This window comes from Alosa pseudoharengus, unplaced genomic scaffold (assembly GCF_046254945.1).
Source record: "Alosa pseudoharengus isolate Yale_2024_CS ecotype anadromous, Long Island Sound unplaced genomic scaffold, YU_APseudo_1.1 YU_APseudo_1.1_scf_18, whole genome shotgun sequence".
In the NCBI taxonomy this organism is placed as follows: Eukaryota; Metazoa; Chordata; class Actinopteri; order Clupeiformes; family Clupeidae; genus Alosa; species Alosa pseudoharengus.
The window spans coordinates 23,211,149-23,227,358 of record NW_027468650.1 but is presented as its reverse complement, the minus strand read 5'-3'; the positions used below and the strand labels follow the sequence as shown (position 1 = coordinate 23,227,358).

General features: G+C 42.3%; 1 protein-coding gene across 1 annotated transcript in view; it reads left to right on the top strand.

Moving 5' to 3' along the window:
• vipr1b (vasoactive intestinal peptide receptor 1b) overlaps nucleotides 1-16,210 on the top strand; it is a 44,509-nt gene that overhangs the window by 13,047 nt on the left and 15,252 nt on the right. Inside the window, exons 3-5 of the mRNA XM_076290620.1 lie at nucleotides 2,837-2,937; nucleotides 5,564-5,661; nucleotides 10,353-10,488. Coding sequence (XP_076146735.1) covers nucleotides 2,837-2,937; nucleotides 5,564-5,661; nucleotides 10,353-10,488 — 335 coding nt within the window. The remainder of the gene's footprint in view (nucleotides 1-2,836; nucleotides 2,938-5,563; nucleotides 5,662-10,352; nucleotides 10,489-16,210) is intronic.

Below are 16,210 nucleotides of genomic sequence, written 5' to 3'. Positions count from 1 at the left end.
GTAACCTGACATTTTGGTCAATCAGACCTGCATGTGAAAAAAGCAGTCTACAAAAAGACAGCAGCATCCCACTATTCTTTATGTCCTGTGATATTTACATTTTCAGTAGCTGCGCATGGTGTGCTAATCCTCTTATCTACTTGTAAAACGAAGCATCATATTACTTTTGTCAGTAATTGTTATAAGAGTGTTCACAAAATTTGATGTGTTAGCTTTATAGCATACACGTGTCTACCAGCATCAGTGCTGATGTGACATCAAAAGAATGGTGGCACAACACACTTTTTTGTCTCTTATATCTGAAGTCACCCCACAGGGTCCCTAAAGCTCTTGTAAAGTAGTGGGAGTCCATGATTCTGTCTGCTATGAAGATCCCTGAACCTCTAGTAAAGTGCCTAGATGGAGCCTGCAGCCTTTGTTCCCTGTCTGCTTGCCTGGCCCAGTTTAGAATGCGGTACAGACCCCCCCCCCCCCCCCCCCCAGTGGGCGAGCCCCCTAGGGTTGGGTATCGTTTGAATTTGAACGATTCCGATTCCAATTCCGATTTCTTATTTCGATTCCGGTTCCTAACGATTCTCGATTCCGATTTTTTTAAGAGGCAGGGTCAAAAAAAGTTTAGGATATTTTAAATGAGCAAGCTAACCAACGGTCTTTCTCAGGGTATCTGCACATTTTCCAAGTGCAAATTTAAAGACTTTTAAGACCTTTTCAAGACATCTAAATGAAACTTAAGACTATACCACGGCAAAAAGATATATATGACTTTATGCAATAGTTTTTTTCCCCTACTAATTTTAACCCCCACTCCATTTTGGATGTCTACAGAAGTTACCAAATATATTTTGGCGAAAGAAAAATAATTGTGTGTGAATTACCTTCAAAGCTATAAATGCCCAATTTTAGGGTCTGGGCTGCTTGCTTTTGAAGCTGGCTGTGGTTTTGCTTACTGCTGAGGCTGACTGTTCTTCACCTGTGTCTGTAGTAGCCTAGGCTACTTGCCAAAGACATGTGCACTGGACTGGATTCCCTTCAATATTTTTTCAAAGTTAGACTAAGCTATTTACATATTTTAATAAGCCTACTTTATATAATGTACTATGTGCATCTATTGTCCAATATGCAGCACAGCAAATTAAAGTTAATCCACTACTTTACATTTTGCATACCAGTTGTATCTAAACCAACCAAAGCTTGACTGAAACATCGTAAAACCATTGACTTGTTTTAAATTAATTAAGAGACAGGTCCTCCTCGCGTGATCCTGCTGAAAACTGCTGGTTTCATCTTAAGCACGCACGTATTATGAACGCACGTTTTTTTTTTTATGTAGCCAGTCGCCGACATTCAAAAAATATGCGGTTATAGTTCACAACTTTTGCTAAGTAGGCCTAGCCTACTGGGAAACGCTGGCAAGCAAGCTGCTGGCAGATATTACAGGTAGGCTATAACATTTTCTTCCAGGCTAGGCCAGCAACACACGCTGGAAAGATGCAAACATAATCAACTTAACATACAGTATTTCCTCCTGATTGCGACGCACTGCACATAATTTGAGCAGCAGTCTTCGCGTCCATAGTTTGTGAAACGATGCTGCATCCGAGCAACGATTTTAGATGCCAAGCGCAACTCCAAAAAGTAGAACAAATGAGCGTCCGGCTTGAGGCTGCGCCGGACGCCGGACAGGGCTTTTAAAATCAATATGTCCGGCCTAAATCCGAACGTATGGCCAACCTATCGCTCTTTCTCCCGCTCATTCTACCGTAGGCTTCCTCATTCCACGTAGGCTACCTGTATATCTCTCTGGCCTCAGCTACGGCATATTATTTTGTACATAGGCCTACTGTATTATTACCGTTTTCACACCTTTAACCACACCCGTGAAAAACATCTTCACTCTGCAACCACTACACTTCCTCCCGTAGCCTAATAGCCTAGTCACTTATACAATTGCGTTTTAAATACACGAAACTGGATTGAGACATCACTCGCTCTCTTGCACTCGCTGGCGGTCCCATACGCACATTTAATACCTCTCTTTTGAAAATTCAGTTGTATTTAAGACTATTTAAGGATTCGCGGGAACCCTGCTTTTGAATGAAATAGTCTGACCTTCTCCATGAATTTTAATTCTATGAACTATGCGCTTGGTGTGGTGTTCAGCCGTTTCTTCTTCCGGTCGGCGGACTGGGAATCGAAACTAGGAATCGAAATTTAAACTTTTGAACGATTCCGGGAAAATCGCAAAGATAGTCCCGGTTCCAACCAATACTCGATATTCGATACCCAAGCCTAGAGCCCCCCCACCACCACCACACACACACGTTCACACACACAGACCCACACATTTACACACACACACACACACACACACACACACACTTCCTTCCTTCATTGGGAAATATTAGTCTACCTCTCAGGACGCCGCTCCTCCCTTCATAATTCACTGTTAGGGGTTTCTGTGCAGGACGGTGGCCTGTTAGGGTCACCTCAGTAAAAAGCGTCCCTGCATGGAGTCACCTCGCCTGTGGGGTCCCTCTCCTATGGCTCCTCTGCGGACAGCAGTGATTCATTTAGACACACAACAATGGAGGCCCTGGGAGGGGGGCCCGCTCTAAGTCCTCCAAGTCCACGTCCACGTCCACAAAAGAATCCACATTTAATTATCTGCACACCCTTCGCCTCTTCACCTCATGGGGTGCTGCCTTGGCATGCAATTATAGTACGATGTTGGAAGTGAAATCAACTGGTGTTTTGTTTTTGTTATGGTGGTGAGCCATTTGTTTGCATTGGGTGTTAGGAGAGGGCTAACCTTAGCTTGTTTTTCCGCGTTGCCCAGGTAACCTCTCGAAGACCTGTACTGCAGATGGCTGGTCGGATATGCAACCCATGGCCATTGCCGTGAACTGTGGCTACAACATGAACAGCACAAATGATGATGTAAGTATAAGGAGTTATTATTTGTTTGTTTGAATTTTAAAGTTTAATATTGTTTTCTCTGTCTGTGTTTCTTCTTTCCTTGTTCCTTTTTCCTCCACATTCTTTCATTCTTCCTTCCCTTTTGTTCCTTCTTCTTGTCACATCCTGCCTTCTTTCTTTCTTTCTTTCTTTCCTTCCTTCTTTCTTTCTTCTCTCTTTCATTCTTTCATATTTTTTTTCAGAGTGTGTGTACACGTACCCTAACCCTCTGGCAAAAGAGAATGAAACAGAAATGGCACCTGAACCAAATGAAAGCATGAGTTTGATTTTTTTCCCCCGTCCCGGACACCTCTGACTGAAAATCACCCGTGTGATTGTCAGAGTCGGTGCTTTAATATTCTCCATCTCATTTTAGCCAGCCGGGCAGTGCGCACCACCACAATGACTCACCCAAACAGTCTCCAGGGCCTGATCAGAATGCTGAATGCTATGGCACCGTAACTCTCTCCATATCTTATCCAAGAGAAAATCAATCATCGGGATTAAAGCACAGGACCTGAGTGGCATCCCACAGAATGGGCCACTATTTGTGTTAATAAAGACAGTAGGGATTTCATAAAGTTGTCAGTGGTCCATGGTGCTAAATAACATTTGTATTAGAAAATTATAAGTGAATTGGCAGGGCATTCCTTTAAATTAGCTACATATGTGGCCTATTAAGGCAGTGGAATGAGCATAAATGCATAAGAATGAGTACATAAGGAAGTGAAGCAATCAGGAATCAATAAAACCATGGAGGCAAAAGGACTCTAAATATGATTAGAGCCATAAAATAAAGAGAATGGGGAAATGGAAAACAAAAGTAAGCAATACATTAAATGTAAATATGTGATAATGCATTTCAGATTCATAACAATGCATTACACACAGAAAAATAATCAATGAGTGGGACTTCTTTGGCAATTAAACTAAGTAGCCAAAATTGCATCTCCAAGTGGGCCATATTTAGCCTCAACATTCCTCACAGTAATAGGTGTCTTGTCAAAAGCTTTCATATCCAAGCGGATTTATGTATTTGCGGAGGCAGAGTTGAGGCAGAAATCTTTAAATATACTGTCAAATATCCTGTGATGGGCTGGGGAGAAAAAAAGAATAGCGGTTACAAGGTGTTAAAAGCCTTTCCAGCATGGGCTTCCTGCTGCGAGACAGTGGGCAGCTCATTTCTATTCCAGCCAGTTAATCCACAGGGTCCTTGGGATGTGGGGTCTTTAAAAGGAATTTGATGTTGAGGGTGACAAGCCTTCAGGAAGTGATTTGGGTGGCTTACATCGGCTTTTAGTCACGGAGTGTGCAGGGCGGTGGGTATATTGAAATGACCCGTCTACTCGTTATTTTGACCGAAACTTTTGTTCTTTGGTATTGTAGACATGTCTGAGACGTTGTGTGTGGGAAGTCGTATACTTGTCTTCTTGAAGGGCTTGTGTGCATACTGTATGTTTTTATGTGTGGGAGTGTGTGTTTTTATGTGTGGGAGTGTGTGCTGTACTGTACTGGTGCCTGACGGAAATACAGAGAGAGAGAGAGAGAGAGAGAGAGAGATAGAGAGGGAGAGAAAGAGAGAGTTTGATTGATTTTTCACAGAAAATAGGACCATTCAAACAGTGGATTCACGCTAACACAGTGGACTGTTCTACCCGACTCCATGCAAGCTGAATGAACTTAAAGAGTATCTGTAATAATGGAAACGCAAACACACTAAACGCATTACTTACACCTTGGATGTGTAATAGTGAATCATTCGTGGCTACATGTCTATGACAAGAAGATAGATTTGTACACATTTGTGTTTCTTGTCATTAAAAAGTTTGATGAGTGTTTGGCCATGTTTTACGCCTTCAGCTGTGACCTTTCATCATCAGAGGTCGTTCGCTTCGAAAATGGCCTTCTGTCCACGTAGCAGTGATTAATGAATGAGAGCTATTTTATTTTCACTAATTTCATTCTTCACTATTGCCAGCTTCAGTATGCACTGTGGGGGACAAATTTCGCAGTTTCATATTGTTCAGATGAGAACTGCAGCCGTACAACTTTATAATTGAGCTTTTTGAGACTGAGTTATTTTTTTAACCTTATCAAAGATATGACTATACTTTAATTTCTAATGTTTCAAGTTGGGTGGACGAATTTACAGCGATTTTGAGGTTTAATGCCCTGCTAACCACAAAATCCTACAAAAAAGGCCCTCAAAACATTTTAGGACTTTTTGGAAAAGAAACCTTTTATATTTCTAATGACTTGTTTGCTGGCTGCTAAACAATCCCCATTTCAAAATATTGATGAAATGGCCGCCAGTGTATATTGAGGTTAATTCAAATGCATAATTAATAGACTAGCTTTACCCTGGATCTGTCTGTGCTCGGAATGGATTTGCATTTTGCGCTGAAGAGACATGAAAACTCTTAACCGCCCACTGGGTTTTTGCTTGATCCTTTGATAACTGCCCAGTTTCAGGCACTCATTTGTGGACATGTGAGTGGCCTTATCCTAGTTGTGTAAACATTGCCTGTGAATGAGATCTTATTTGGTTGGGAATTACGTTAATTTATGTAACTTTGTTTTCTGATACTAGTTTCTTTTTGCCTCACAGGGCACATTCTTCCGGTCGGTGAAGATTGGCTACACCATTGGTCACAGCGTGTCTTTGGTCTCCTTGACCACTGCTATAATAATACTGTGTATCTTCAGGTAAGACTCCATATTACTTTATTCAGTGATGGAAAACAATGCATTCTTATTCTGTGGCTACAGACAAATGCCAGTGTGTTGTTGAAACATTCAAAGACACGTGTGGATTAGTGACGAAGAGTCATCTTGTTTTGAATCAATCTCTCAACCTAGGTGTAGCGCAGTCTGAAACAAATCCAATCTGTTGCTCTTGAGGGATGCATTTCCTGAAAGCATCACAGCACAACAGCCATTGTTAAATGACAGAGAGACAAGCGTTTTGAACTCTATTTCTCTCTCTCTCTCACTGAGAGATCTATGGTTGTTGTACAGCAGCTATTTCGAGGAACACATGCTCTAGGTACTACAGAGAGTCATGCAACTCAGCTGTCACTCAAGCACATATTCAGTTCTAAATATCAAATATCAATTCCTACAGTCTGTGGCATTTGGCAACAAAAAAAAATCGCCTCATTAGATTTTAGTCTGAGTGCCTGACTGAACCTCAGCAATTACACATTTATATAATGATGCCCTCTAAAGAGTTAGCTCATGAATAAATCTCACTGAACATTTCGCTGCCAGGGACATGGATGAGTAAGCCTTTGATGGAAAACGTGCCAAACAGATCCACAGGCTTCCCCAGGATATATTTGATCAGGTAATTGAAGGTAATGGGAGTTGACCTCCAAATCTCAGCTTCTAGGGGACTCTGTTCCATTGATGAACCAGAGACTCAAAGATCTCTGCTAATTTGACCATTTGGACTGTCTATGTTTTAGTAGTGTGAAATATTTTGACCTGGAAATGTATGTAAATATGACTGCATAAAGATTTAATCATACAAATCGTCAGCACTTGACACCACATGTGATTGATGGCAGCCTTCACCAATTGAATTACAAGCTAATGTCACAGATGAGTGAGTTCCCATCATCTCTGGCTGATTCCTTACCAATAAGGTCTTCATTTTAAATGCATAAGGGTTATTTGGGAATACCAGATCACACACTGGAACAGTCTCACTGCAGAAAGGTCTATCATAGGACTGAATTCTATTCCATAAATATAACAAAATCTAGGTTTTGTCAGACTCCCTGTTGTCATCCACGGTGGAACTTTCCATAGACACTCTCTCATATCTAATCTAATCAGCCCGCACTGTAAATGACCAGCTACTCAACATTCTAAATATTTACACAGTGAAGGGCATCCTGAAGTCAAACATTTACAGTAAAAATCGACCATCGCCTACCAGAGATAGGATGGCACAGACAGTTTCACAACGCTCAAGCACTCACACTCCCCAGAGCCACAATAGCTGGGATGTCCCACTGGGATTGTCTTTGTATGGAGTGAATGCCAGTGTGGTAGATGTAGAGGAACAGGACCTGCCATGTTGACATATTTGTAGGGGCAAGTCAGGGGGTTGAGCATGTCCCGCAGGACAAATAGAAGTAGAGTAGAGAGAGAGAGAGAAAGAGAGAGGTAGAGGAAAGAGACAGGAAGAGAAAAAAGAAGAGAGGGCAAGAGAGACGAAAGAGAGGAGATGATAGAGAAAGAGAGAGAGTGAAAACGAAAAGAGGAGAGTGAGAGAGAATGAGTGAGTGACAGAGGCAGCTCATCTATACCTGTCCAGCGAGGCCGTTATCTTAATCCAGTCTGTTATCCTTTTCTCCCTCTGAGAGCGGACAAGCCGGCCACGTGAGCCTTGAGCTGAAGCACCAGGTGCTCAGTGAAGCATCTGTCATCTAAGGGGGCCTTAAGAGTCAAGACTATTCTGCAGCCTCCACTTTGCTCAAAAAGAGAGAGAGAGAGAAAGAGAGAGGAGGCGGAGGAGAATAACCTTGCCTGTCCATTCTGGAGGAATTCTCGGACAAGAACGGAGGCTCTAAGTCGAAGGCAGACGCCACCACGAAAGTGCCGATGGCAGCCACGGCAAAATCAATGACGAGTCTAAATGCTCAAAAGCTCCCATCCTCTGTGCGTCAGGCGGAGCAGCACAGATTACTTATCATCTCCTTCCAGCATCCTACACAGCTAGAATGATTCTCGATCACATCGATCCCTAACGCTGCCTCGCCACTCCAACAGGAAAAAGAAAATCAGTCTCCACTGGTTCTCCAAAAACATATGAGATCTAAAGGTTCTGTTCAGATCCTCATGCTCACATGAAGCCCTTTGATTAATACAAATGGTTCTCTATGATGACAAATATACAGTATCTGTGATAGCTGTGATGAAAGATAGCAGATCCAGGAGGGCTACTCAGAGTGGAGGCTTGCTGTGAGGGTTTAATATGGCTCTGTGGCTACACTGAAGCATCAGAGGTCTACATGGACATATTTATAAACTCCATCTGCGAGGACAAGTTAAAGAAACTCTCTTGGTGTGCATTTAGTCATGGGAAAGCAGAGGCCGTATTAGTTTTGTTTTTCATCTTTTCTCGGTCTGACTAAATGTTTGGTTCTCTGAATAGTTATGAACAAATTCTGTGGAGTTTCTCTGAGTCACCTTGGCTGAAAGCAGACGTGGCTTTTTTGTATCATGAAAGCGTTGAATAATAGAAACGTTATGTGTGTATCTCTCTCTCTCAAGATCATAAATCACCGCTCTGTGGTTGCACACGATGTGAAGTATTTTTTTGTGGTAATGAACAGAATGTTTGGCCCTCCTCCATGGAGCTTTTGGGACATCTGCAGGTTATGGAGGCAATTTGAGAGTCCACTTTCGGAGTCACCGGGCAGGGCTTTCCGCATATCCACCTGGGTACACTTGGCTTCACAGCATGTCCTTAATGTTAAGAGGAACACTGATAATAAGCAAGACAATAGCCAAAGCCAAGTGTGCGTGTGTGTGTGTGTGTGTGTGTGTGTGTGTGTGTGTGTGTGTGTGTGTGTGTGTGTGTGTGTGTGTGTGTGTGTGTGTGTGTCTGTGTGTGTGTGTGTGTGTGTGTGTGTGTGTGATGAATTGAATTCAGCAGATTTGGAACAAAATCTCTGCTGATATTCACAGTCCATGCTGCACATCTTATTTGCAAACAGAACCATCAGGGAAATTAAGCCTGTCTTGTGGTGAGTCATTGCGGAAAATTAAGTCAGATGCTTTGGGTAGCCCTTGAATCAATTATTATTAAACAATTATGTCCATTTACTCATTCATCATTCTCTGAATAGTACAGTACAACTTTGGACAGGAAAACATTCATCAAACAATCAAACAATATATTGAATGACTACCCTACCCTACAGCATAAAAAACATTTCAGAAAGAAATACAAAACTAACATTGCTATTATTATTTAATTTATATTATTATATTACTTTAATATTCTCTGTGTTGAAGATTGTCGTATATGCATAATTATTTAGGAGAAAAAAGTGACATGTCTCCTCTCCCACAAAGAAGTTGCCAAATGCTGATTTATCCCACTTGACTTGTTGTTTGAATTCCGCTTGGTTCATTGACTTCTTTTTAAGTTTTTGTGTCATGAGGACGCCAAATTGCTTGACTCTCAATCAGATGCAGTTGCTTTATTCGATATGATCAAATCTACTGAGTGAGCACGGCTGCAGAGAGACAGAATGAGATCGCTGAGATTGTTTCCTAAAATACAAATCAACAAAGAGACCTTTTCATCAACTCTCTGCTGGGCTCAGGAGCCTATTAGGGATTTAGTTTGTGTCTGCACTGGTAATAGCATGTTCTTCCTGTGGTTTTTCACACACCTCAGATAGAAATGAGTGCAAAAATAACAAGTGTACGCAATGTTTTTTTCAATACGAAATCCTGTTAGGTCCCTATCATTGCCAAGGCAAATGGTCTTTTTAATAACTAATCATGTAGTCAACCTTGTTTTGTGTTTGTGCATTTTGAATGGACCATGGACGCGTTGCTCCCATTGACTCTAATGCCTCTCCCATACCAAACAACTGTGTCCTCACACTAACCAAATAGAATTACACTCTGGCTAGGTTCTGGCAGTTTGTCAGAGGGTAAGTGGATCGCTGTCAAGGCTCTCAGAACGCTATGTGCTCCATTTAACCCACGGACACCCATACGCTTCTGTTTGAACAAAAACAGCCCCTTGTGAGCAAGGGGCATTTACTGGCATTTTCTTGTCTTGGTGGAGGGGGGCGGGGGAGAGGGGGGTGTCGCAGAATGTTCTCTTGGCTTCATAAACACCACACACAAGCATCTGTGTGGTGTTCTAGGCACCACTTATTTGAACAGTGTCTGGACAGGCACGACAAGTGCACAAATCAGAAATTGCTTCCAAACAAATAACACTGTGATCCGTAGAGGCTCCCCATCAGTGGCATTGAACCAGTGCTTGCATTTGAACAGCATTAAACTTGTTTCAGTCACTCGCTCTTGGGTAAATTAGATTTTTTGAAATCCCTCCAATATGTATTGTTGTTGGAACCCCACTGGGGCACGCGGTTATAAACTGAAGAACACTGGGATGTAATTTGTTATATAATTATCCTTAATTTTGCTCATTAATTTTGAGTGGAGAATGTGATTAGTATCCAAGAGGTTTGTTAATAAGCTACAGAACTTTGTCTCATCTTCTGTCTCGTGTACACATGCAAGATTGTGTGTGTGTGTGTGTGTGTGTGTGTATGTGTCCATTATGCTAAATTCAGTCAGTCATCCATCCCTGTGTATGACTGGTAAGACCTCTCAAAGGTGTTGTTCTTTCCCCCCAGAAAGCTTCACTGTACCAGGAACTACATCCACATCCACCTCTTCCTGTCCTTCATCTTCAAGGCCATCTCCGTCTTCATCAAGGACGTGGTCCTCTACACGCCGGACGACGACTATGACTGCACCTCCAACGGCTCTGTAAGTCCTCACTCCTGATTGGAGGAGAGACACACTGCATTGTCACTGCCGAGGGTCATACCCTTTTGGAGCGTTCCACTGAGATGTGTTCCACTGTGTGAGGATAAGCCATTCTGAGTGCTTGGGGGGAATTGTATGCTGGTGCTATCGCTTCTTTGTCATGGCTTAACAGACTTATTTATGAAATTAAGTCTTGGAAACAGCTGTACTGCTAAAGGAGAGAAGTGTTCTGCACATTTGGTTAATTGGACAGTTTTTGTAATGTTCTTTTAATTATCCCAGCAGAATTGTCCAAATAAATGTGTTGCGGTAGTTTACATGTTTTGGAGGCTAGTTTAACCTCAACTCAAAAGCAGAACGTCACATTCCATCCCAGAGCACATGATATCTAAGCGTAAGGAGAGGCCCTGGGATGTGTGTGTGTGTGTGTGTGTGTGTGTGTGTGTGTGTGAGAGAGAGAGAGAGAGAGAGAGAGAAAAAGAGAGAGAGAGAGAGAAGGAGAGAGAGTGTGTGTGTGTGTGTTGAAGTGTGTGGTATAAAGTTTATGTCTCCTGATGGTGAGGTGTCCCCGACGGAGTACAACCAGCTGTGGGGATGGGAACTCATGGACCACCCTGGTAGCAACACACACACACACACACACACACACACACACACACACACACTCAAAACGCTTGCATGTGTGCACACACATCTACATGTACAGTACATACCTTGCCCCATACAATCACTCAGTCATGCTCATACAAATGTACAAAGATCCACATATACATATGACACAAACACATGCATACTGTATGACTGTGCATGCACAAACACACACACACACACACATAGACGCACGCACGCATGCACGCACGCACGCACGCCCACACACACACACACACACACACACACACACACACACACACACACACACACACACACACACACACACACACACACACACACTGTGTAAGAGAGGCAGCAATAAACCATAGATGAAACTGTCATTGTGTACACTCCCCCTTCAAGCGCATTGTCTGGGTTCCGTCATGTTGTAGGTGAACTGAAGATATTCAGGATAAGAACTGGCATTGCATTCCCAGGCTCCTGAATGTCGTTACACATGTTAACATGGCATGTTATAGTTGAGTTAGTATTTCCACAATACATACTTTATTTGTGCAGTTTTATTGTAAGTCATACTATCTGAACTGAACTAGTTTTCGTGGTGAATGGGATGGTAACATTTTAGACTTGTAATCAGTCAAACCAATGTGATACCTCCATGCACATGAACCTCCATGCACTGAAATTACCTATGGGTTTTACATGATTCTGAACCAAAACAACAAGCTCAGCATCCAACCGGATACATTATACCAAGTCAAGGACAGCCAGTGATCACTCATTTCAGTTGTAGAACTCAGAGAAGAAAAGCACTCCATCATAAAACAATGCATTAGATGCCTGGAGCCTCTACACATATTAAGCATATGATATAGTGACACTGAGCACGCTGTCTATCCTGTGTGTGCGTTGTGTGTGTATGTTTGTGCGTGTGTGTGAGTGTGTGTGTGTGTGTCAGACCCCTGTCCATTGCATTGCATTCCCTCCCACACACATACACACACACACACACACACACACACACACACACACACACTTCCGGAAAGCTTTTAATCCATTTCACAAGCCTCGCTGTCACCCTGGAGCATTTTTCTGCCTGGGCTCTCCGCGAGCAATTTTGTGTGATTTGTACACATTAGAAAACTACAGACAGATCCATTCTGATGCTGCCAAGCCCCTATGCAATCCCTTGGCAGAAAAATAAGAACACATCACTTCCTGTTTTGTTCTTCTCTTTTTTGCAGTGAAGAAAAAAAGGTGTTGTCTGATCAGGGTTATGGGAAACGATTTCTTAATAAAAACAGCTCAGAAAGGCCTAATGCAATGCTTCCATCAAACACAGGGTATTTCAAATCATATGTCCGGATGTGTTGACTTGTAATGGTGTTTTGAACAGCCAGGAAAGGTGTTAATTTCTTTTTTCAAGTGAACTGAATGATTTGATTTTTTTTAAAGGAACATCAATAATTTCTCCCTGGATGCCTTTCGTCACAAGTCTTATTTCTGACAGGAAAAACTTTCAGTTTAATCAATTATTCATGCTGCAGCTTGCAGAGCTCCTGACATAGCATTTAAAACTTGAAGTGTGTGTGTGTGTGTGTGTGTGTGTGTGTGTCTTTGTCTGTTTATCTGTGTGCCTGTCTCTGTCTATCTCTGTGTGTGTGACTGTGCATGTGTGTGTGTGTGTGTGTGTGTGAGTGAGTGTTTTATGTTTCATGCTATTTTAAACTGTTATATATATATATATATTTAGTTTTTGTTTCTGTGTATATCTCTGTAGGTGTAACACTTTGCAGTTCTCTGTTGAAGTAGGAGTTGTCACCCACAGACCCCTGAGCGCAGCCAAATTGTGATGGCTATTATGTAACCCTTACTAGTACGATGTAGCATCGCTTATACCCTCCATGTTATTTAGTATACCATCATTATGTTGCACATTCATTTACTGGCTACAGCCTACTGTCCACATTAAACTAGGCTAGATCTATGTTAGATATCGCCCCATGTCTGCTTAATGTATGTTAGATATGGCCCCATGTCTCACTGTGCTGTGAGTGGACATTTGAGATGGTCAATTTACAGCACACCTGAGGATCCAATTGAGTTTCTCTCACCTGCTGATGACTAAATTAATAATGGAGGAACTGTAACTCTATCCTGTGGCCCTTTGGATGAGACCCCCTCATTGGCTGTCCTGACCTTCTGGTTTAGAGGGAGACATTGCTGTAGTCAACCTGTAGTCATTATGGATGCACCATGCACCAGCATGCACCGTGTTTCTTTCACGTCACAGGGGAAACATTTTCTTAGAAGAAACAGGAAGAGTCAGCAGTGTTAGCTGGAATAATTTCAAGAGATGTGGTCAACGTTGTGTTAACCATGTGTCAACCACAGTTTCTCTGGTATAGAAATAGCCTATGTCAGTGCACAAACATGTTTTTCCTTGGTACCATCAGGTACAGGAAGTTGCCTAAGTTGCCTCTTGTTGATTTCAATTGGAGTGTGTGTGTAAGAATTTTTCATATTGCAATATCGCAGTACTTTATTTATTTTTTATTTCAACTGAACACATCTATTTAGATACTGTTCTTAATATCACAAATAAATTTTTAAATGTTATACTACATTAAGATTTGTATTGTATTGTAATATCTTCTTTTCTCCTTCAATATTGAAATACAATTATTATGTCATATCACCCATCTCTAGTATGTGTGTGTGTGTGTGTGTGTGTGTGTGTGTGTGTGTGTGTCCATGTGTTCATTCAGCATATTCTCATCCCCCTCTTTCTCTCCGCTCTCATCTTCCACTTGAGTGACTTTGTCTCAGAGTTTGTTTGTTGTTTGGACTCATATCACCCAGCTGTCTGACCATCCAAGTCCCCTAGCTCTGCCCAACCGCCCCCCCCCCCCCCAATCCCCAAACCTCCACCCACTGTAATCCCCCCCCCCCCCCCCCACACACACACACACATACACACACACTCCAACACTGCCCCCGCATCAGTCAGTCCACTGAAGGGGAATGGTCAGCATTTAGGCCTATTAACAGCCCCCCTGTGAGGGAAACCTCATTTCGGCCCGGATGAGTGACTAGCTAATGACAGGGCTGGATTGACTTCTGAGGCACTGTGTTGCCCTTGAGGGATCGCTATAATGATGTTCCAAATGGTGTCCTCCACCTCAATAGCCCCTGACCCTCCCATCCCCTCCAAAAAAAGTCCAGCTCGAGACCCCCTCTCATCATGGAAAGTGTGAGTCAATGCGGAAGACTGCAGGCATGCAGACACTGCAAATGACATATTAATTCATTATGTCTCAGAGCTTGTTCTTGTCACTGACCACTAAGAATAAGATTTATTTGTTTTTGTCATGCCCACATGAAATGAGAGAGAGAGAGAGGAGATAGGGAGTCTGAAAAGACTAAAAAAGATCAACAAATTTGTTCTAAAACATTAAATTTGATTTTGGTGACTTTCGTCTTTGTGGAAACTGAGCTTTCTAATGCAGCCAGGCAGAATGGACATGATCTTGTTATCTTGCTTCACTGTGTCTGTTCCTACCCACCGCCGCCTACTCCAAACACGCACACACACACACACACACACACACGCACACACACACACACACAGATAGAGAGACAGACTACTCCCAGTTGTTTATTCTTCTGTACTGAGGTTTCAGCCACCTTCTCCTCCCTCATGCTCTGTACCAAATCAGTCATCCATAAGCACAAAAACATCAAAACACTCCAAAATCACCCATTTACCTTTGCAGAGGCCAATGTGAATATCTTTATTATTCTGCTCATGTGCTGTTTAACTTCTGTTAGAGATCCTCAGGGCTGTGGACTCTAACTGGACACTAACACAGCCATGGCTGTTGGGGACTATGCTGTCCATGCTTCATCTTTTAACATCTTCTGTTGCCATTGTCAACTCACATGCTGCTATGGTGGAATATCCTTTTCACCTCAGCATGTTAAAGGTACGGTCTGTGACTCTGGCGAAAGGTGGTGGATATTTGAGGTCAGCAGATGGCCACACTGCCTCCCTTTGATTCCATGCTGATTGGCTGGAATGGTGTATAGTTCAGTTTGGGTCACTTTTGTCCATTTCCCTTTAGCAGAGGCGGGACTGTGTGCAGGCAGTAGAGTTTATTAAGTAAGAATACACACATAACAGACAACCAGAGGCCACGTGGAGTGCACTGTTGAATTTGAGGGGAAAAAAGAGTGTATAAGTAGACTGTACTTTTAAAAATGTAACTCATTAAGCTGCCATGAAGCCTTAAATCAGTGGTTCTTTAACGTTTTGTTTGGTGACCGCCCTAAAACATTGACCAAGTCTCGCAACCCCCTTCTCTTCAACCATGCAAAATAGTCATATTTATTATACTAGTGCAGTGCCCGTTCAAACATGCTATTCCTGTAGCCCAATTACATGCCTGCAGGTAGGCCTGCTTTAAAAATAGGATGATAGGGAAAAACATAATTCCAGGTAAGCATTCAATAATGAATAGGCCTACAGATAATATAATAATATAATAAATGTGAAGTGAGCAGAATTTAAGCATGGCTGCATGTGACATTTTTTACAAATCAAAATGACATAATCCTAACAGCTGTTTTGAGTCAAGGCTATATGCTTAGCCTATTGAATAACTTGATGATAGAGAAAACAAACCATTTCGTGGAATGATGCATCATATGGAATTTGCAACGGTGTGACTCAAAAACAGTCTCTGATGGCCTATAAGTGACATCACACTCTGTCTGCCACTCGTTGCTTGTCGCTGGTTATGCTTTGCATGTGTGGCATTCTGAGACGTTCTTTAATTCGGGACCATTATCGCTCGTTTCAATTTAGGACCTTGCAGTTGGAATTGTCGTTTGTTTATTCAAAGTCTAAAGACAGTCCAAAGTAACCTGGGCTATTCGAAGTGTCCGCTTATTGCACATATTTTTTTACGTAATTTTGAAGAGCCACTGCATATAGCCTACCTGTGTGTGTTGGCATGTTGGCGTGTTGTTGCAAAATCCGTGGAGTTATCTTGCACTCGCTTAAGTTTTTACCCATGTAACCTACACTGATCCAATTCTGCCAAAGCCC